The sequence below is a fragment of the Arvicola amphibius genome, chromosome 12 (assembly GCF_903992535.2).
Source record: "Arvicola amphibius chromosome 12, mArvAmp1.2, whole genome shotgun sequence".
Classification (NCBI taxonomy): domain Eukaryota; kingdom Metazoa; phylum Chordata; class Mammalia; order Rodentia; family Cricetidae; genus Arvicola; species Arvicola amphibius.
In genome coordinates, this window is record NC_052058.2 from 133,816,340 (window position 1) to 133,840,407 (window position 24,068).

The 24,068-nt window shown below is 44.5% G+C and overlaps 1 protein-coding gene across 3 annotated transcripts in view; it reads right to left on the reverse strand.

Annotated features, from left to right (window-relative positions):
* Positions 1-24,068, reverse strand: part of Gabrb3 (gamma-aminobutyric acid type A receptor subunit beta3) — a 228,623-nt gene that overhangs the window by 38,818 nt on the left and 165,737 nt on the right. For all 3 annotated transcript variants that reach the window (XM_038313911.1, XM_038313910.1, XM_038313912.1), the window contains one exon: positions 16,297-16,517. In XM_038313911.1, coding sequence (XP_038169839.1) covers positions 16,297-16,517 — 221 coding nt within the window. Of the gene's footprint in view, positions 1-16,296; positions 16,518-24,068 lie in introns of those variants that run through there.

Here is a 24,068-nt window from a genome sequence, read left to right on the forward strand (position 1 = left end):
ACTAAACCCATCCCCATGCAGTTGGCAGTCTGCTGCTCCTGTTCTCTGTCTCTCTCTGTATAAATAATGATACATAATATTAAAGTAAACAGTATTTCTAACCTATTTCTTCTTTTCTTCCCTTCCTTTGTTTCTCCCTTTCCTTCCTTCATTAGCTTTCTTTCTCCTTTCTTCCTTATCAGTGTTCTTTGGACTGTTTTCTTGCCCTAGGACATCAGTTCGCCCTAGCTGTGTTTAGGTCTATGCCATGTAACTTCAACATTCACTGTTTTACCAGCTGCTTAGTTAAGTCTGTTATTATTCTTGTTTGTTATTATCATTCCCATTTGCAGATGCGCAAACAAGGGTTTCAAAGAGCAAGTTGCTCAACATGTTCCTAGAAGGCAGAGAGATCTCAGATGCGGGCAGTCTGTACTGCGCACCCTAGTGAATCTCTGATTCCTCTTTGCCTTGTATTAATTTCTTAGGTTCCCCTAAAGTACTGAAGAAGACAGACGTGAGCATTAATTGGGATGTTTCTGGCTGACTATGTTCTGATCTTGCCAACCCTCTCAAATACAACCAGAATTACAGAACTCTGGTCCCATTGTGTCTCCTTACCTTGCACTACGTCAATGCTCGATGTACTCATTGCATTAAGCTCCATTTGCAGAAGGGCAGGTTTGACTACTGACTGCCTGGCTCCTTGTCTACTTTGGTTTGAGTCTATTAAGTCAGACCTTAGCCTGTCCTGTCTACAGCTATCTTTTGGTATCAGAACAGCACCTCCGAGAGCAAGTGACCGGCAAAAACTCAGAGAAGTTTTTGTCAACAAGACTTCGGAGATTAAGGGTCCAAACTAGGTTGGAGTTGTTGGCAAAGAAAGACATCCTGGCTCTTCTTGGTGCCAAGGCAATTGGTACGAGTCAGCAGGGGATGGGTACCCACCATCAGGCACTCTCAGGAAGAGCCCTGCACCCTTTTTAGCTGCCATGAGCTCGATTCAAGAGTGGTTCACTGTTGAAGAGTCTCATGTGAGGCCCTGCTTCCAAGACCAGGCAGCCACTGTGAATCTTGATGTCGCACAGCAAAACCATGCGGAATCCAGTCTACTGCCAGCCATGAGCTGGACAGCCTCCCCTCAACTCAAGACAACGGTGAAACACGCCTTTGGCTCGGAGTTCGACTTTGTCAGTGACAGAATAAGCCGTGAATCAGCAGAAGAGGTCCAGAACTCTACTAGTGTCTCTCTCTGTGGCAGAGGCAGCACCACAGGCCAGATGTTGATCTTCAGGTAGCCATTGCTCCCAATCCCTTCCAGCTGCCTTCGTCATTGCTCATTCAGACTGCCTGGAGGCGGAGTGCTTTGACTAACGAAGCAGTTGCCATTGTCCGGGGCCTAGGAACTCAGGGGCTTAGACTGAGCACCTATTCATTCTTCTTACACAAATGCTTACAGAGAAATGGAGAGGTCACGGGGCATAAGTCGGTGATTTCATTAGGCAACTTTTTGTGGTGTTTTATGGAGTATCTAGGGACATACATTTGCAGGAATGTCTACAGCTTCTTGCTATAGAGACTCCTTGAGGACGTTGCTGGGAAAATCACCAAAGGCAAACTGAATCTATTGCAGCCCCGGCCCCATCCCCTAGAGGAACCTCACTACGTAGGCATTCTTTGTCTATCTCTCAACAATGGATCAACCCTAGAAACTTGCTTTGTCTTGAGAGAAGTAGATGGAATAGCTTGGTAGTCATAAGAAGAACTGGTCCCTTTTCTCTCTTCCTCTAACACAAGAAAGCTCTGCCAGGGGAATCTACTCCTCCAGGAGAATTGACAAGGGGACAGGATTGAGGAGCACTGTCTTCACAGAGACCACCTCAGTGGGGTAGCTGGTGAGCACTCACACTGAGACTGGATGAGCCAGCCAGGCTGGCAGACATACCTGTTGATTCCCCAGAAAAATGAGTGCCGTAACCCTACCACCCACATTCAGGTCTCCAGTTGCTTGTTACCCCGCAGTGATGCGGCAGATGGTAACTGAGCATTTCCCTAAAGCAGAGGTGTCTGCGTCGGCACTGAAGCAACAGAGGCAGCGCCTTTCGGCCCTGAGTCACTTCTGGAGCAGGGGGCATCTCAACTTCTCTCCTATCCATTTGTAAATGATCTGAGGGCAGAGCTACAGAAAGGATCAAAGCAGCATTGTGCTGAAGATCAAAACAGAGAACAGAGTGCCCTCAGTTCCCTGCCAGGAAAGTAGGCTACCCAGAACCCAGCACCCAGAAATTCTTAAAGAAAATACCCCGACTCATCTCTCTTGAGAAAGGGCAGAAGAGTTTCTGAGCATCTGAAAAGCAGCTTGCATCCCTCCTACTATCTCAATCTGATTAGGATGCCTGGGGGTAAGTGGAAAGCACACTTCCCCCACTATATTGCCCCGACTGTGGTGCTGGGGGACTGCTTTGTTCGTGTTTCCTGCATCCTTGGATGCTTAGAAGCTCCTTGACATTTCAGTTGGCCAGCTTTTCTGTTTAATTTTTCCCTTCTGTGCTCTTGGTGTCATAACCAAACTTCAGTGCCGTCTCCAATGTCACGCAGCCATTCCTCTCTCCTCCTAAGAGCTGTCTAATTTTAACTCTGAAGATTTGGATCTATCGAGCTGGCTTCTGCCGTTCTAGAGTCCTTCGCTTCCTGAGTTCCAGGATTTCCCATCTTCATCTGTTAAGACTTCCCTCTATCCCATGAAAATGTTGGGCTCTTCATCAAAATTCATCTCACAGAGTTGGAGAAATGTCTCGGCACTTAAGGGCACTGGTTCTTGCAGAGGACCAAGTGTTCAATCCCCAGCGCCCACAGCGTGACTCACAGCTGTTTGTAACTCCTATTTCAGAGCATCCAACATCCACCGTGGCCCTCCGTAGACACCGCGCACAAACGGGGAATAGAGAAACATGTAGGGAAAATGCCACCTCCGATAACATAATAAAAAATAAATTTAAAATAGATTCACAGATGTTAAGATTTATTTCTGGGCTATCCATTCTATTTTACTGGACAGTGGGTCCACCCATATGACAAGCGATTTGTTTTGACTAACGTAGTTTTGTAGGAAATTCTAAAATCACAGATTGTGAGGCCTCCATCCATGTTCTTTTTAAAGGTCATTCAGACCTTTGCAATCACTTGAGATTCCATAGGGAATTAGGAGCTTCCATTCCTCAAAAACTTAGACCATGAAACCCAACACAGAAAAATTTAACAGAACCAACATATACGGGCTGCTCATGTATGCTCCAGCATTGTCGGGGTATAAATTAAAAAAAAATGACATTCTTCTAAATATAATGCTGTTGTATTTTGAAAGGACTTATGCTGAATGTGGAGGAGGCTGGGGCAGTATTATCATCTTAACTGTACACATTTCTATCCCAGACACAACCTGTCCTTCTCAGTCACATCTTCTTTAAAATCTTTTAACAACATTGCATACTGCTTAAGTCTTTCGCTCTATGACTGAAATGTCGCTGTGTTGGGACAACATGTCTATAACCCTGGCCATCAGGAACCCGAGGCAGGAAGACTGGAAGTTTGAGGTCATTCTGGGCCACCTAGAGCGAACACGCTAAAAGTTACATGTGAAGGTTGTGGTGGATTACACCTGTAGGATATGAAGGGGAGGCAGAGGCAGAAGGATCAGGCAAGCGGTGAGAGCAGCCTGGGACATAGCTTTGTAGTTTGATAGATGGTTCACCAGCTCAGAGTGCCTACTGTCTTTACAGAGGACCAGAGTTCAGATCCTAGCACCTACATCAGGTAATCCACAACCACCTAGAAGTCTATGTCCAGGGGATCTAACACCTCTGAGCTTTGCAGGTAACCTGAATTCATGTGCCAGTACACTCCCAACACACACACACACACACACACACACACACACACACACTCAAACACACACACACACTCACACACACTCAAACACACCATTCATAATCAATTAAACATGATTTTTTTTTTTTTTTTGGTTTTTCGAGACAGGGTTTCTCTGTAGCTTTGGAGCCTGTCCTGGAACTAGCTCTTGTAGACCAGGCTGGTCTCGAACTCACAGAGATCCGCCTGCCTCTGCCTCCCGAGTGCTGGGATTAAAGGCGTGCGCCACCACCGCCTTAAACCTCATTTAAAAAACTAAGTTTCTATCTTGTCAGGCGATTGACTGGATCTCTTTCTTACCTCCCCTTTAAGATGACTCATGGTTACACAGAAATGCTGCTGGCTTCTACCTGCTCATTTTGCCTTCCACAATGTTGGGGAATTTATTTTTAGCTATAATAGACCAGAGCATTTGTACAGTCCTGTGGATTTTACACACGGTCATGCTGTCTGTGAGAAAGTCAGCTTATGCCGTTCTTTCCTACTTTGATAGCAGTGACAATTAAATATAAGATTCTTGATCTGAGGGAGAAATTTTCAGTCTTTCACTGTTATGATCTTATTTCATACACAATTAAGGCACCTAATCAAGCTTACTCCTTGTGCACCGCATGTTTGCATCATGAAAATGTGAGACAGAGCTTTGCTATGTAGCCGAGGCTAGCCTAGACTTTACTGTAACACAGTCAAGGCTTGTGATTTGCCTACCTCAGCCTGCAATGGGCTGTAGAGAAGTTCAAAGGTGGAGTTAACAAATTGTTCAGGAACACTGGTTTGCATTCCTCCTCCCTGGCCATCGCCACAGCTTCTTAAGTCTCAGCACTAACATCCGGTGTCTTTTTCTTTGAACATTTGAACACTCACTTGAACACCGCATTTAAAGCAGGTCTATTAAACAGAAACAAAGTACCTCAGGATTTATTTATCAGGGAGAATCTTAATTTCTTCTCATTTTTAACAGCATTTTCACACCTCCCATTGTAGGTTGGCGGCTTTTCTTTCCTAGCATATATAGTTATTATCCAACTGGCTTTTGACAGCCAATGTCTCTGGTGACAAATGAACATATGATCATTTTAAGAATCCTGTCTCTGGGATGGGTCCTTTTCTCTTGATGCTGTCAAGATTATTTCTGTATTTAGTGTTTGAAATTTTGGTTACAATGTGTCTCGTTAAAGATCTTGCTGGCTCTATCCCTATAGGAGTTCACTGAGATTCTTGGATTTGTACATTTATATCATTCATCAGACTGGTGATGCTTTTAGTCATTATTTCTTCAAGACTCTCTCTCTCTCTCTCTCTCTCTCTCTCTCTCTCTCTCTCTCTCTCTCTCTTATGCTCCCACTCTCATGGCCTAGGATTCCTATAAATTTTGATTTACTATTGCTTTCTCAGAACTTTACTGGGCTCTGTTAACTTTTCTCCTTTCTTCCTGTTAGTCGATCAATCACTTTAACTGTTATACCGGTTGCACTCAGAATTTCTGTTTGTTAATTTTGGTATACACACACTAAACCAAAAACCACCCAGTATTTCAAGTTATACTACAAAGTGATAGTAACGAAACAGCAAGGTACTGACCCAAAACAGACTCACTCAATAGTGGACTAGAACTGAGGACTGCCACACCAGCCCACATTCCTAAAGATACAAGTTTTTAAATAAAGAAACCACAAATACACAAGAAAGGAAAAAAACACCATCCTCAAAAATATGGTGCTTGTCAAACTAAATAAGTTCCATGCTGAAGAAGAAAACTGGACACTTCTTTATCTCTCAGCCTTCACAAAACCCAACTCCAATTGATCAAGAACTCAACAGAAGATCTGATCACCTGAGTCTGACAGACGACGCAGTAGGAAACTCAGCTAGACTTCTTAGCACAGGAATAACCCTGACAGTGCAGGCATCAAAAACCAAACAAATTAAAAAATGGAAACTTGTCAAGCTAAAAAAAGGACATGATCGCTCAAGCAAATCAGCTGCCTACAGAATGGAGAAAAAAATCCACTATGCATCCCATAAAGAGTTAGTATCTATATATTACATAGAGAACCCAAGAATCTAAACATCAAAAAACAAAAAACCAAAACAAAACAAAAACGACAACAACCAAGTCTAACTAAAAAGCGTCATGGGACTAAATACAGAGTTCTCAAAAGATGAAATATAAATGGCTGAGAAACATTTTGGGAAAATGTTCAACATCCTTATTCATCAGGGACATCCAAATTAAAACTGCTTTGAGACTTCATCTTATCCCAGTCAGAATGTCTAAGATCTAATGACAAATGACAACCAACGCTGTCATGTGGGGATGGGGACACTTGGTCACTGATGGTGGGAATACAACTTGGTATGGCCACAAAGGAAATAAAAGATTCCTCAGAAAGGGAGGAAAAGATCTACCACACGATCTAGTTATGCCACTCTTGGGCATATACCCCAAAAATCTATCACTCATTGTAGAGATACCTGCTCATTCTTGTTCATTGCTGTTCTTATAATACCCAAGAAAGGAAAACAGCCTTGAATTCCGTCAGTTGATAAATGGATAATGGAAATAGGGTGTATCATCACTGTTGAATGCTATCTGCTTGCTAAGAAAAACAAAATTATGAAATTCTCAGATAAATGGATAGATAAAGCATCAGTCTCTATGAGGTAAGTTAGGGCCAGAAAGACTAACATCCCATGTTTTCTCTTATCTATGGGCATCAGCTTTGATTTGTCAGATACGTGTATTTCCTTTGGAATACCCACAGATGTCCAGAAAATAGGTAAAGGAGCCATATAGTGTGCTTTCGAAGAAGATAGAACACAGTGACATAAAGAAGTAAAGGGGGTGATGGGACAGGAAGGCTTCACCTAGGCCTGGGCTGGCAGTCAGAATAAAGGAGAGACTCTGAGAAGGGCTAACGGACACTAAAGACTTTTTGAAAAATATAAAAACCTACCATGGTAGAAGTTTCCTAATCATGCAAACACACACACACACGCACACACACACACACACACACACACACACACACACACACGAGTTAAACTGGTGTTACATTATAACGGGGCAGCAATGTCCTTACTAGAACCCACAGGCTAGCAAAGACCCTAGTATGAGAAATGGGCTACTCTTGGAGTTTGTGGTGGCCCCATAGACCCCAACTTTGCAGGCTAGTCAATGCAATCGATTACCCTCTAGAATTTATCCATAGTTCTGAATATACACATACTCGAGTCCTATAACATGAAGAAATCAAGATGGCATTCACCTGGCAGCTTTGCCCCCATTGGCTAACTTTCACAGTGCTGAAAGGTGCTGCACACACTACCAGGGCATAAAGGAATCATGAATGTTCCAATCATCAACACTGCCAGCTACAGCAATGACCTCCCTGGCAAAATATGCCCACTGGTGTATCATGGCAAGAACATCATGGGGTGAGATGACAATAGTGTGACTGAATTTAAGGCCAGCACTACAAGAAGAAGCCCCATGCCCGGCACAACTATCAGAATAAGAACCTTGGACCCATCAGGCCACAGGCCACAGAGTTTTGTTCTAGTAACGGGGCACAATGGGCATAGTATTACCTGAGTCCTATACCTATGCCTATAGATTGAGGCAACACTCGACCCTTATGAGAGAAGCTCCATTTTGCTGTAGATAGAGATTAACACCAAGATCCACAATGGATCAAGGTCCAGGAAATAAAAGACAACAGGATTCTCAGCCCTGAATGGGGCATCCATGTCTTAACTCTCCTCCAAAGGCTCAGGAATCACTATGGAATATGAAGTAGAACGGTTGTAAAAGGCACAGAACGTGGATAGCCGCCATCAAATGGTGCTTTCTGGACACCAGACCACAGTTCATCATCGAGAGGAGAGGTGGAAATGAAGTCACACCCCTATTGGAGGAGTTGTTGGAAATTTTCAGCTGCTGAGAGAGGGACGATCAATTTTCCTTAAGAATATAGCCCCTGGTAGGTTGACCACGCTCCAGTGGAAGGCCACTCACTAAGAACACATGGAGAGCGTGAATTGGACTTGATTATTTTTTAAAGAACACAAAGCTGAGTGATTATACATAAGGGGGACACACTTGGAAGAATCCAATAAGAATCTGCAGGAATAAGTAAATATAATCAAAATACACTGTACAAAGTTCTCAAAGAACTAATGAAAAAGAGAAAAATCTGCTCAAAATATTTCCACATGAAGGACAGATTTGTATGCCAATATTTAAAATAATATTGACCTTCTTATGAATAAGTAACCCTATATCATATACTCTATTACAGAGCATGCAGAAAGAAAAATCTTGATTCACAATATCAAAACATAAAGGAAATCAGAAGGCATCAATGTGCAGACTGGAACATTTGATAGACTGTATGTGACACACACACACACACACACACACAGAGAGAGGAGAGAGAGAGAGAGGAGAGAGAGATGAGGAGAGATGGAGAGAGAGAGAGAGAGAGAGAGAGAGAGAGAGAGAGAGAGAGATGAGCTGACTCTACACTACCAAGTCTCTAATGTGTAATTCTTTCAGAAATTTCAATAAATTGGGTCATGTGTTCTGGAAATTTCTACACATCATGAATTTGAACAGAAGTCAGATTATTGAAAGCCAGAAAACTTAGGGGAAGGAACTTTTTAAGGGCGTTTACATTCATATTTAAAGGAGACATTTCTTGAAAAAAGGCAGGGACATGGCCAACAGACATATGAAGAACTCTCAGAGTCACCTCAAGTACAAAGTGCATAGCATAGTAAGACACCATTGCACACATGTCAGGACGTCTACCAAGAAAATCAGGAAGAAGTATCAGCCAGGAGAGGGAGAAAAGAGTACCCTGTACTCTGTTGGTGGGAATGTAAATTAGCATAGCCATTATAAAAAGTGGTTTACAGGGTTTGCAAATCACTGAAGAACAAAGCAAAATCATGAGCTATCATCCCCCAAAGATTTTAAATCAGTTTGTCAAAGAGATATCTACACTCCCATGCTGAGTGCAACATTGTCTACAATTGTGAAATTAGGGAATCAACCAAACTACCCGCCAACACATTAGCAGAGAAAAAAAAGTGTAGTATAAGCAATGCCATACTTTCTAGGTACCACAGCAATGGAGGCTCTGTCCTTTGTGACAACATGGATGTAAATGGAGAATATTACACTGTACCAAACACACCAGGCATAGGAAACCGACTCTTGTGATGTGCATGCAGTATCTAAAGCAGTCAAAGCCAGAAGCAGACGCCAGCATGGGGCTAGCAAAGACTGGGAGAAAAAGGAAGAAGATGATAGCAATAAAAGGCTATAAAAATGCAGAAAGGAAGATTGTTTCTCAAACCTGCTGCTCAGCATGGAGAACAAGCATGTACTGTATAGTCCATAATTGCTAACTATAAATTCCTAAAAGGAAAATTCAAGTTTACTCACAACAAAAGAGATTAAATATTTAAGGAGGAATGTGGTACCTAGTTTGATTCAATTATTCCACACGGTATGCATAAATCATAGCATCAATTTTTACTCCTTAAGTAGATGTGATTATAAATTGTTAATGTATCATAAAAATAAACATTTAAAAATGAATAAAGATGGAAAATTAATTTATAACAGTCACAGAAAAGACTCATATGAACACAGCATGAAGGAATAATATCTACTTCCGACATTTAAAAATTTATCTTGTAATGGGCATCACTTTAATAGTGGTTAAATATAAATGTAAACTGCTGCATTTTTTACTTGCCATATTTCAGTGTATAATACAATTTCTGGAAACTACTTAATACACTCTCTCTCCACACACACACACACACACACACACACACACACACACCACACCACCCCATTCCATACCCCTCCCTACCTGGGAATCAAAAGAATACATATTAGTTACCCTAACTGGAAAGCACGTTCAACCTTGATGGTGAACACAGACAGCACCCACACCATAGGAGAATGAGAGGGAGCTGTATGCTGTCAGCTCATTGCTCTTTTGGAGCAGAGAGGAAAAAGAGAAAAAAAACTATTTTAAATAAAGAAAAATTCACTACAATAAACAATGTAAGTATTAAACTAGAATGTTTAAGACTGTTAACTAAATTATTAACAATAAGAGATTAGTAAGGCTGGATGATTTTCTATACTGTGGTGCTTTCAATGACAAAAGTAAAAAAAAAAAGTCTCATGTAGTTGAATACTTGGTGACCAACTGGTGGCATTGTTTGGGGGAGGTTATGGAGGTGTGGCTTTTTTTGGAAGAACTATGTCTTGGGGGGCAAGCTTTGAATGTTCATAGCCTTACCCCCACTTCCAGTTTCCTCTCTACGCTTTGTATTTATGACTAATGATGTAATCTCTTAGCTTCCTGCTCTTGGCTGCCTGTTCCCAGGCTTTCCTTGCCATTCTGGACTTTCCCCTTGGATCTAAAGCAAAATAAACTCGTGATGTCTTATCGTAGCAACTCAAAAATAACTGATAAAGGAGTAGGTACTGGAGACTCGCTGTTGTGAAGAACCTGACCGTTTGGATTTGGGGAGCGGAAGTGAAGGACTTTGAAACCTTGAACGATAAAGCCTATTTTTTGCCATGAACACAGCTTAATGTAGTGAGTGCTGAGAGCCATGTGGAAGGTAGGGGATTCAGATTTAAATATTGGTAACTGGGTTAGAGGTCAGTCATGGGACATTTTGGCAAGTGATGCCTTCTGTCCTTGTCCTGAGACCTTGCCCAAGGCTACACTAAAAGCTATTAGACTGATTTCTTTAGCAGAGCACGTATGATGGTGAGTCTGTGGATGGGTGTGACTGCTAACTATTAGGCAGATCTAAAATGAAAAAGAGAACGTGGGACATAAATAAATACAAAATGGGAGTCATTTTAGGGTTGGCAAGAGACTTGGCTCTAGAGAGGATCCCAGGTGTCCACGGGGATGTCCCCAGCTAGGTCCTTGGGCAGCAGAGTAGAGGGTGCCTGAACAGGCCTTGACCCACTATTACACTGATAATTATCTCGAATATCACCATAGAGTCTTCGTCTGGCGACAGATGGAGATTGGGAGCTCACCAAATCCAGTGGGACCGGGACTGAATGAGCATGCGATCAAACCAGACTCTCTGAATGTGGCTGAAAATGGGGGCTGACTGAGAAGCCATTGATAAAGGCATTGGGACTTGTTTCTACTGCATGTACTGGCTTTTTGGGACCCTAGTCTATTTGGATGCAAACCTTCCTAGGACTGGATGGGGGGGGGGGCTTGTACTTCCCACAGGGCAGGGTTCCCTGCCCTCTCTTCAGGAGGGAGGGCAAGGGAGGAGGGAGAGTGAGGGAGCAGTGGGAGGGGAATGGGAGGAAGGGAGGAAGTGTAAATTTTTTGAATGGAAAAATAAAAAAAGAAAAAAGAAAAGAAAATTAAAAGAATTACAAAATGTATGGTTTGGAGAGAAAAGAAGCACTAGGGAGCTTCTGTTGCAGCCAATGCACCGAAAGAGAGGCTGTGATGTTAAGGAGAGAGGAGCCATTAGGTAGTGACATCCTGACTTCCGAGGCTGCACGACAACAATGGGAATGGTGTGCAGAGGGCAAAACACCTCCCAGGTAAGCTTACAGCTCGTGAAAGAGGAGAGCCTGAAGAGTTCCATGCTCCTAGAAAAAAATTAAACATAAAATAACACTACACACAAAAGTCATCGCTGACGTGGCTCAAAGCCGGGAGTGTCCATCCTAAACTGGCCAACAAGCTTGGCGGTGCAATCCACAGAGCAGTGGTTTGGGAAGCCTGAGAACTGCAAGGGTGAGGAGATCATAGATTCTTCCTCCATGCTTCAGAGAGCTGATGAGGACAGGCATGGCGTAGCAGAGAAATCCTGAAAACCAGGTCACCAAAGGCCGTGACATAAAGCTGTGAACATGAAGACTCGGTTCAGTGGAGACCCCAACATGTTGGTGTTCCCAATACCCCAGGAAGCTCAGACCTTTGCTGCAGTAAACAGAGTTGACTAAGGGACCATAAAAAAAAATAACAGCTTTAGAATAAGATTCTAAAGCAATCATAGGTTTCAATTTGGATCTTTTCAAATCCACTCTAGGTTTGAATCTAACAATGCATTCAAACTTTTAACCATAGGAATGGTTACATTAATAATTCTCAGCTGTATCTTTTATCATCAAGTAGGAACATTACAGTGTATTGTCCAAAATATTTTTTCTATTTCCCATCAACATATGCTACCTTGCTTTGATGATCACCATTCAACTTCAGTGCGTTATAGGGCAAATGGCATTATATTTGTAATTTCCTTATTAACCTACAGCACAGAGCAACACAATGTTTAATGGTGCAAAGTAAGACATTTAGAGAGGATCCAGACATTGACAAAAAGGCAGAGAAGATGGAGAGCGAAGACATCTCCACTGTCTGACAGACAGCAGGGCAGAGTAGAGAAGCTGGGCAGGCAGGGGTGGTTAACGGTCCCTGAGTCCAGAAGTCCTTGGCAGCTAAGACCTTTCTGATACCCTGAAAGGCAGGAGTGCCCAAAGCAAACTTGAAAGGTGCATTCCTGTCAGAACAGTGTTATGCCTTATCCGCAGATTACCCCTAGCATCACAGCACACTGCCTATTCTAGAGGCTCAGTCTGCCAAGGGGGTCAGCTGTGCCCAAGTCAGTGACCACTAAGGAACTCATGAAACAGTTCCCAGTACCACTGACCTTTCATTACTGTTCTCGGGAAGTTGTGGGCCAGACCATCAACAAAGTGAAGAATCAATGCTTTCCCAGAACGAGACTGAGCTGAGGTATTAATGTATGCCACCTCTGGTCTACAGCCAAAGAGTTTTCTCTTTCCCAGAAAATGCCGAAGCCCCCTTGATCGTGGTGCATCATGGCTCAACGTGAAGGAAAAGAAACCCAGAAACTCAAAAGTTGCGGCTGATCACCAGTGCGGGCAACAGCTGGGCTGAAGAAAGAGCTCAGGTTCCAACAGTGGTAAAAATCCAATTGCAAGTCTCAGGTGCAATCATTCTGACACCCACAACCAGGAAGGAAGCGCCCTCTTCTGGGTGGAACTCCAGCAGCGGTCCCTCCTGAGGATGGAGACAGCAAGCCAGGACTATGGGGCGTTTGAATGGCGCGGTCTCCTCCATTCCCACACACAGTACAGACACCGCTGATGGAGCGGGTCAGTTTCAGATTTCTGATGTTCCTATGTAAAGCAAAGAGTCTTCAGGAGAAAACTGATTGGATTTTGAATCTTGCTCTTTTCCCAGGAGCCCTTGTTACGTTGCTGGGCATCAGCAGAATCCTCAGCTCCTAGTCAACCTCAAGCTCCAGACAAAGACATGAAATGTCCACTATCCCATTGAGCACTGACATGCTGTAGGCTTGGAAGATTCTATGAATTATAATTACAGTGTGTTCAACTTCTGATGAGTTGATAAAGATGCTACAATACGAAAAACTGAGGAGCATCTGATCCTATTTACCAAGAGATAGAGTGTATCATCCAGGCTTGAGATGTTGACTTAGCTCTGGCTTGCTATGTTCCTACCCCGATTCAGCAAATGTAGCAATAAGAGACAGAAGGGCTGAGGACAGGGTGAGATTGACAACACCTTATTTTTATAAAGAAAAATTTATGTGCTTCTCCATGAAAGGCTGGAATATATGTCACAGGCTAGCACAGGATGAATATGTATCTATCAGCATCTTTAATCATTAATGTGCTTTTTGTTCAAAAGCTCCTTAAACTCTGTGAAGACATACCGATTTGAATATCAGGATAGGAATGCATAGCCAGCTTCTAAGACACCAGAAGCCCGCTGTGCAGCCACTGTATACATAGGATATGCTGCTCAGTCTGGACTTACGGGGGTTTTCGGAGGTCCTCAGAAGCATGAAGAATTGTTACAGAAGTAGGAGAATCTCCATGAAGATTGAGAAGCATGAGACAGTCGTTCCTGGGGAAAAAAAATGTCTGCAAGGGAAGCTGCTTCCTGGCTGCAGGTAACTGATGGAAAGTTAGCCAAACAGTGATGGTTAGACTGTTGTGCAAGGCTATCACGAAAGGTCCCCTGACTTAGGACTGCAGCAGTGCTTACTTTGTAGGCCAAGTGTGACGTAAAGCTACAATTTTAGAAAATATTTTCTTCTTTGTTCAGTTGGTTTTCTATTTTTGACTCTTCCCTTTTGTTTGGCATGGAATTTGACACCTTGAAATGAAATTCCTAAACTTCTTACAGTACTTGCGTGCACCTTACGTAATCTATTCCCCAAAGTAACAGCCCTTTGATTTTACCAAAGGGAAATTGATAGAGTCCACTTCCATCACGAAAATAAAGAATGCAGGGCCAGAAAAAAAAAAAAAAAAAACAAAAAAAACAACAAAAAAAAAAAAACTCAGGGGAAAGACGTTAGGCAGCAAGCCTGAAACCTGAGTTTAGTTCTGGATACCCACGGGGTGGAAGAGGAGAAGCAATTCCTTCAGGTAGCCTATTCTCCTTGAATGAATACACACCCAAAATAAGTACATGGAAAATGAAATAAAAAAGAGACCACGAGGAAAATATTTTTAAATGAAGAATAAAAAAATTAAAGGAAGAGAACCCAAAGAGCATGCTTTGTTTTAAAGAGGCAAAATGTCAGAGATTTTCTTTGCTATTCCCACCCAGCTTGCCTGCATTATGGACACATATCCACATGCACACACAGACATGAACTCAGGGCCCTACACTCACATCCACACGTATGGACAAATAGGGCATACACACACACAGCCGGCCTCGACTTTGGTGAGGGGAACGGACGCGTCGGGGTAGGTGCTCTTCCAGTGAGACCAGCGCACGACCATGACTTCTTATGCTGGACCAGAGTGTCTTACTGTGGGGTAAAAGTATAAACTGCTCAGCCTGGACTCCGGTGAGGCACCACCACAGTCCTATTGACATGCGCTAATATTCCCTTCTACTTAGAAAGGTCTCATTTGGCAGAAATCCCAACTTTGGCTACAATATTGTGGTTGGTTAAAAAAGACATTCAATATTTTTCTAGTTAAGGCTAAGCTAAATAATCTATTCAATCTAGAGACTCTACCCACCACAGGAGGTAGATTTCAACACATTCGGGTTGGGGTTTTACTTTCAGCTATTGGAGTCTTCTAAAAAAGTCCTGAACTCACAGCAACCTGAGATAGGACTTCCTCCAAGAGACCCACATCATATTTCATTCAAAACTGTGGGCCACTTCCAGAAGGTCTCAAGGCCACTTTTAACCCGTAGCATCAAGGAAGTCAGACAGGTGCATCCATACATCCATACCGAACAACAGCAGCCCAGAGCCAAAATCAGCGTAAAATCCATGCAGAAACAGAGGATTGAGAATGTTGTTCAGCAAATTGATAACATACAATTATAAAACAGCAGGGTGGAGAATCAAAGGAAGATCAGGTCATTTCCTAGGAAGCGGGGAAGTCTGGGCCACCTCTGTGCAACTCAAGGGGCAGCCTGGTTTTCAAGTAGGTGACTCCATCTTAAGCCCTGGAGAAATCTCCGTCTCCTGTGCCAGGCTCTCAGCATTGCCTCCATAGAGTACAGCTCAGACTATACCTTAAATCTGCACAATAGACATCTTCTAATTAAGCAGTGCAGGTCGCTTTGGAAAAAAAAAATTTAAGCCTTTCAAGTATCAGGGGAATATTAATTACAGGTCTTTGTGCTTTCTGATATGGGAATCTGTTCTAGAGATGGCAACCCAATTAAACACAAATTATCCAAGAAAGCTGCTTTGTAACTTTTAGTGACTCTTATAGGAACAGTAATGCACCAAATCTTCCAGTGATGAGGGTTTCCTTTCTGCAAAGCTTAAAATGTCTCATGGATATTTATCAGCTAATCTAAGGAGAATCTCAGTGCCAGCATAACCCACAACTTCAAAATGGGCCCTGCAGCACAGACAGACCTGATCCCGTACAGAGGCCCTGCAGAACGGACAGACCTGAGCCCTGCAGAGCAGACAGACCTGAGCCCCATAGAGCGGACATAACTGGGCCCTTACAGCGGATCTGCAGAACGGACAGACCCGGCCCGTATAGCGGCCCTGCAGAGCGGACAGACCTGAGCCCTGCAGAGCAGACAGACCTGAGCCCTGCAGAGCGGACAGACCCGGCCGGTATAGCGGCCCTGCAGAGCGGACAGACCTGAGCCCCGCAGAGCGGACATAACTGGGCCGTTACAGCGGATCTGCAGAACAGACAGACCCGGCCCGTATAGCGGCCCTGCAGAGCGGACAGACCTGAGCCCTGCAGAGCGGACAGACCTGAGCCCTGCAGAGCGGACAGACCTGAGCCCGAACAGCGGCCCTGCAGAGCGGACAGACCTGAGCCCGTACAGCACTGTCCCATCAGGGTGGAGGCGGATCATGCGGTTTTTCACTGTCACTCCGTGCACAAATGACTTTTTGTCATTTAAGAAATATGTGTCGGGCACCCAGAGCTGGTCAGCCACTCGATTGTCAAGCGTGAGGTTGAGAGGGATCCCAGAATAGGCGAGCCTTTTATCTCTCCAATATTGTTGAAAATACATAGTTAAGGTATAGTCCTGGGAGGAAGAGAAAGAAAAGAAAGAAAATTAGTTTGCACTCAACACAGGTGTAACTCCTGCATGCAATGACAAGTCCAGGCTGAATCCCACTTCCTGGAAACGGACAGAGTACCAGGCACTTCCTTGGGAATGCAAACACTGAGTTCAGGAAGCACAACGTAAGAAGAGACTTATGATATACATGGACAATTTTGCTTTACTTCCTTGAGGGCACCAGACAGGTGGCGTTCTGAGACCACCATACAGAAAGAAAAGGTAAGAAAGCATTATTGTAAAATCAGATGGTTGGCCTGGAACTTGGTTGACTCCCTAGGTCCACAATTCCCACCAACCAGACAGTGGTTTAACCAAGCCCTGTTAAACTCTATCTCTAAAGCCATCTCTGCAGTTGAAGCTGCTTTTTTCTGCCCTTGCAAGTGCTATAAACACGCAGGTCTTCCAGCGACATCCCCTGGAGATAAAGTGGCCTGTGGGAGAGCTCCGTGCCTGACTTCCACGTGTTCGTTTCCTCTTAGCTCACCCTTGCTAGACATTAACTGGGCCACAGTCTCACCTGGAGTTAACATGGTGGCAGGAGGACTTGGGAAGCCTAAGTCACAGCAGGACTTGGAGGGAGACCATCGCACTACCTTGGGCAACCAACGGAATCAGCTAGTGCCCACCCAGGGAACGAACTATAAAGTCAGTTTTGCTTTTGTTTGTTCTTGTTGGCAAAACAGTTAATTCAGTTGGCAGAGATGAAGGCACCCCAAATGCCCCCACAGAAAAACAAGAATATACACATTGCATAAATACGCATAGGTGTAGACATCAGAAAATACGGTGAGAGTCACAGGACATTCTGGACCCTGAAAACCTGGAGGCATGTAGGTACATCCCACGTGCTCCTCGGTCAGGTCTGTCAACACACTCGTCTTGTGGGCCGTGAAAGGTGAGAAGCAAACCAGTTTTTAGAGCCTATCCTGGACCACAGGGGCTAACATAAGCCTACTACCTCACACAGCAGCTCTCTGAGGGGTATAGTCTGTCTCACGTGAACACAAACATGAGATGCGTTATGCTTAAAGATGATAAAGTTCAGATATCAACCTGCCCTGTCCAGATGTGCCCAGCAAGCGGTCTCAAAAAAGACTCACACATACTAGCCAACCCTAAGCAAGATATAAATTCGGGAATGAAGGTACAGTGCAGGGTCAGAGAGCGGGCCTTGAATGTGTGACACTCTAGCAAAAAAAATGGTCCTTGACAGGAAAAGCAGAGGGGAGAGGAAAAGGGGCAAGCCCATATGCGCTAGAGTCTTGGATTTTATCTGGATTCAAATGAAGAGGGGGTACATGAGAAGCAGGAATCTCTTACAAGAACATCCAGGGGTAGATCTTAGAGCCTAGGACTTCCTAGATGGATGCCCACTCCCGTCCCAATCACAAATCAGAGATTTTCATGGAGAAGATGTCACTAAACCTAGGCCCCCGGGAAGCTGGCTGAGGTGGCAGGGAGCGTGGCAAACCTGGGAGCTGTCAGTTCCCAGCCCTTACGTATTTGTAAGTGTATGACAAGGGCAGCGGAACAAGTACCCCATACCAGTGGCTGAGGAGCAGAGACGGTGATGCGAGCATCACACAGTGAAAGCCAGCCTAGTCTCATGTGCCCAGGGACTACCAAGTGCATGAAACCATGGATCTTAGCTTCTGGATGTTTTGACATCTGGGGCCCCGCTGAGATGGGGGAGCTGATCTCCCAGGGTTATTCAGTAATTACACAAAGTGGACAACTTCCAGGGCTAGCGTGAGAGTTAGGACATCTTTTATATCCAAGCCAATGGATCCAGAGCCCACCCCCTTGCTCTTCCTCTATGGAGCTTGTTCACAGCAGCTAACAATTCACAATGGCTAGTGGCCTAGTTCTAGGTCCAGATGACTGGGAAGGGCCTCTACCGTTAGGAGCCTTGCAATTAAACAATTCTAGGATGTTTGCTTTTATCTGTCCTTTTTATGGAAACATTAAAGGGCTCTGCTTAGAGGTGACCTTTGCTTTCCACAATTGGACTTCCATTGGTGTTCTTATGTGGCCCCCATGGTTGGGTGTTTCCCTCCTTTGGTTACTCTTTCACTGGGAGCCATTTCCTAATATGCTGCCTTTCCCATACCTGAGCATCTTGTGATGGAAAACACTGTCAACCTGACCACTGGGGAAACAAAGCTCTGGGTATTACATAAGGGTGCTTCCAGATTGGATTGGTGGAAGTGAACCAGCCTACTATAAATACGGGTAGGACCGTTCCAGGGGTTGGGTGGGATTCTGAGCTGATTGGAAATGGAAAGCTGAGCTGAGAACAGCCATTCATCTCTCTGCTTCCTAATGGCGAGAATGACAACTCTTGCCGTCAAGCCTTGGCTGTCATTCAGGGCTGTATGCTCAAATGTGAACCCAAATAAGCCCTTTCTTCCTGAAGAGGATTTCTATCAGGTATTTCGATATGAGAAACAAAAAAAACTTTCCATCATATAAAATGAGGATTGAGAAGTGGGGCCACCTGTTAAGCTGCCCACATTTCAGGGGTCAGACCCACCCTCATTAGCCTCTGGGGAGGGCAGAACAAACTCCTAGGGTTATCTTTTAAAAAGACACAAATTTCGGAACATGTTGGAGAGGATAAGGAAAGTGTATGGATAAGTCAAAATACATTGCATGCAGGTATGAAATGCTCAAGGAATTGATAAAAAAAAATTACATCTAAACCCATGAAAAATAGAAGCGGGGCCATGGCTCATATGAATCTGATCACGTGGATTGTAGGTCTTTGGATCCAGTCTATGGGAAGATTGTGGGAGTTCGGAACACTGAGCTAGAAAACCATTAGGACACTATAAACAGAGCTGAGCAGACCATCCTGGTGGGAATTCTGAGAGAGCAGAGAGTGAACCCATGAGGATTCACAGGGGAATACAGACTCTACTAAGAACTGGGCTAGGGACCATTCAGGTTATACCACACACTCAAGCTTGAGGGAATTTGAATTCAAATGTAATGGGCTAATGACTTGGCGGAGGGACTCTCAAGACAGGTTAGCGTTCACTGTTCTTTTCCAGGTGTGCAATGACAAACAGCAACAAGTAGAGCACATGAGAAGGAAGGCGTGCCCATTGTCAGGAAAGGAGGTTAACGTTCCCAACAGGAAGAACGAGGAGAAAAGAGTTGCAGTTGTTGAGGAGACGGTCCCCACCCAGGACCAGCTGCCTTCTCAGCACTGGGGTAGCTGGGAAGGTACTCTTGAAAGCAGAACCCCACCCACTGAAGAAAACCTCTTGAGAAAACCCAAATTTGTCAAAACAAGAGGGCCTAACCTGAGCAAGCTGGTGAAGGGCTACCCGGATCAAATACAGCCACCCGTGGTAATGTGCCCCAAGGTCAGCAAGGAGTCCACATGCTACTTGTTATACACACACGTAAAAGAGAAGGACGAAAGCCAGACATGGTGGTGCTCACATAATCCCAGCCCTGGAAATGCAGAGGCAGGTGAACGAGAGTTTAAGGCTAGTCTGGTTTATATGAAGGGTGCAATGCCAGCGAAGAAGGAAGGACTACATAATGAGACCCTAACTAAAAACCAAACCGAAACAAAAGCAGGAATGGAGGCTTAAGCCAAAGTCCCAGACGGCTACTGAAGTCACATCCATAGATGGGGGCCTCGGGGTCCATGGCATGAAGGAAAAGACCAAGTTTTGATGGAAGTAATGGGATGGTGGTAATGTCAGGACCCCGGGATGGCACCAGAGGAGTGTTGCATGTCAGGACCCCGGGATGGCACCAGAGGAGTGTTGCATGTCAGGACCTGAGTAGAGCTGACCTGAGGAAGAAGTCCCATGTGCCACAGGATTGCAGAGCTGGAGGGTGAGGCTAAGCAAACCTGTTCAACCTCAGATGGCTCCATCAGGAGCTCCAGATACCTACCACTGAGCTGTGGGATTTCCCATTTGCCCTGCTTGGTCTGCTATGTCTTTGCTCTGTTCCCATCTCCCCGTTTCAGAAAGGGAACATCTATTCTGTGCCCTTGACTGTTAGAAGCATGAAACTTGTTTTTACGTCATGGGAAACGCAGTGCTGAGACACTGGCAAGACGCAGAGGGGGCTCTGCTCATTCTCTTAAAGGCTAGAGGGACTTTTTAAGGCAGATGAAATGCATTTGGAGTGTGAGAGGGTTTGGACAAGGGGTCAGAAACTGCGGCTTGAAAACGATCTACTTGAGTTTCCGTTTGACGCCGTGCAGAGTTGTGAGGTTAATAATGCCAACTTGGCAGGGTCTCTATTACCTAAGAGACAAGCCCGTGGGCATGTCTGGGCCAGAGCTTCTAGATTAGGGTGAGAGGAAAGGCACATCCTGTATGTGGATGGCACCCTTCTCTAGGCTGGTCATACATGGAAGAAGAAAGGGAGCCACGTGCAAGAATTCATCTCCCTCTTTGTTTCAGCAGTAGACACAAGGTGACCTCAAGATCCTCTGCCGTCATCGAATGTGCCCTCAAACCGTCACCCACAATACGCCCTTCCTTCTCCGCCTTACTTTTCTCAGGCGTTCTGTCATGGCCACGAGGAAATTAACTAAGGCACACGTGACTCACATTCTAAAGCACAGGATGTGTGTGAAGGAGCTTGGCTATACAACCAAAATCTCAATGGTGAGGGGGCAGAGGTCACGGCAAAAGGTACCTGCTGCTTGGAAGCAAGAGGAACAGGTGTAGAGCACTGCCTTGGGAAGCCCCGAAATGTCAGCCGCTGCCGATCCAGAGCTGCTGGGGAACGGCCCACCACCCTGTCTACGCTACCTTTTGTTAAAGACGTGATGTGCGATAACCCAATCATGAGCAGTCATGGTAGCATAGCAACGTGGAAACTGATGGCGGCAGCGACTGGGGTCTCTTCTGTGCACAAAACTCTCCCAACTAACAGAACAGGAAAGTTTCCCTCGATTCTTTCTTTAACCGCCACCTGCTTCCCTACGCCTGAGTCATGAAGTCTAGCACTCCAAGCAGAGGCTCTTCAGACTGGCTTCACATGGTTTGCCATGAGGAAGGAGAAAAAGCTCCGGTTTGCACCAGGAGCCAGTTGTCATTCACAGTCGGAAGGCTCGGGATCAGGTTTTATTTTGGGTGGTGTTGCTCTCGACACCATCCTCAGCACCTCCAAGTTTGGCCTTTGGTGTTTTTTAAAGTAATTTGAGTCGGGAACTTAGGGAGTCAGAAGAAAAGCCTACTTAAATTCAAAATCAGGGAATCTGCTCGGCCTTATGAGGAAGTAACAAATCTAATCATGGGTGCGCTAATCAATAGCTCCTTTCTCCTTTCAGACGAAGGGGAAGGGAAGGTGCCCAACATGAATCCGATGATAGAATGGCCCAGGACCCCCTCCATTAGCTTGTGCCATTGTGAGATAGCAAAAAAAAAAATGAATTCCTTTGCTCAGTAGTGATGCTGCTAGCTGTCCCATGCTGGGGTGCAGAGCTCAGTGAGCAAGCATCCCAGAAGATATTAGCACTCTCTCTTATATTGAAATACAGCACAGGTACCGTCATTGTTACTATCCTGTCTCAACCTAGACACATTTCAAGGATGGATTTGGTCTAGCCACCCTAGGCTCTCTCTCTCCACACCTCTCCCTGAAACAAGGGAAACTGATTTTGAAGTTAGGCCTGTCTCCTCTGGGACATAAAAGCCTGATAGATAGGGAATGAGAAATGTCAGCATATGAAAGTGTACTGAATTTGGTAGGGGCTGTTGGCAAAGGCCACGGGAAGTGGAGAACCAGGTCCCGAGGCATTCTTTAGAGGGAAGAAGAACGACGGCAGCCCTGTTCCACTGCAATACAACTGTTTAAGTGTTGCTTCCAAGGGTTTCAGAAAAATATCCTATTTTTCACATGTGGAGCCATGAGTCAGTCACAGAAGAAGCCACATCCGGGATGGAGACTCCATCATCTAAATTTCAGGCCAGGCCTCAACAACCAACAAAGACCATAAGGCTCGAAGAACCGAGAGAATGATTGGCTTGGAGAACTGGGGGTGTGTGCCTTAGACTTCACTAAAACAAGATGCAGCTGGAGCTATGGAGTGAGACAGGGCCAGAGGACAGTGTCTAAAGACCTTGGTTTTGGACACAAGGTCTCTCATGGTCTAGGGTTCACCAATTCAACTAGTGTAGATGGCTAATAAGCCTGAGAGATTCTCGGTCTCCTCAGCACTGAGATTTCAAGCTAGCTACAACTCCCATTTTTCAAATTGGTTTAGAGGCTCACACTCAGATCCTTGTGCATGCATCGTGCTTGAAAAAATGAACTATCTCCTCAGTCCTACTTATTTTATTTTATGTAAAGATACACTCAGGTGATTCTTAGGTTAGGCGTGACAGAGGAGAATGTAGCCTTTCAAAGAATATCTAGGCAAGCACACCCAAGGGAGGGACAGGCCCAGGCCACTGGGAGAACTATAGATAGCTAAGAAGGACTCAGCAGGTAGCATTATACATCAAATATAAGAAACAGCCGGGCGGTGGTGGCGCACGCCTTTAATCCCAGCACTCGGGAGGCAGAGGCAGGCGGATCTCTGTGAGTTCGAGACCAGCCTGGTCTACAAGAGCTAGTTCCAGGACAGGCTCCAAAGCCACAGAGAAACCCTGTCTCGAAAGACCAATATATATATATATATATATATATATATATATATATATATATATATATATGATGGAGGAGAGTTATCTGTCTATGTTTTTTTTATTATAAAAATTAGGTAGGTGGAGTAGACAGAACAAAATTGTGGGAACAAGGAAGTAGAGTTGGAGAGACGCTTCAGGCAGTCGCCATAGTGAGTCTCCATGCTGCTCCTCTCCGAGATGGACGCAGGTTAAGATCTCTCCTGGTAAGCCACACCTCGTGGTGCTACCCAGATTACTAAATATGGGTTAAAGAAAGATGTAAAAATTAGCCAATAAGAGGCTAAAACTATGGGCCAGGCAGTGTTTTAAAAAAATACAGTTTCCGTGTAATTATTTCAGGTGTAAAGCTAGCCGGTGGCCGGGTGGTGGGACACAGCCCCGCTGCTTCACACTACATGTGTATATATATATATATATATATATATATATATATATATATATATGAAACATCCAATATCATGGAATAAGCTTAATATGAAATACATAATTTATCTCCACTATTATGGTTGACATAAGTCTCATTTACCAGACTCTCAAATTCCTAGACACCCCAATTTATTGAACAAATACTTATTGAGTGACTACCATGTGTTAATCAATGTTGAGGGTAGGAGACGATTTAGGTGCAATACAGGCCCTAATGGAGTGGCCATCACCGGACTGACGAAATCTGATTTTAGGTGTCTGTAATTCAAGAGCAATTAGGAAGATGCCACACTGAATATGAGGAGACACAAAAGAAGCTACTTCCGGGGAAAACAACCAAGAACAAATTCCTGGAAAGGGGCTTATGTGAAAACAGTGTGGAGTAAGCCTTGAAGAAGAGGTTACTGGTCAGGTCATC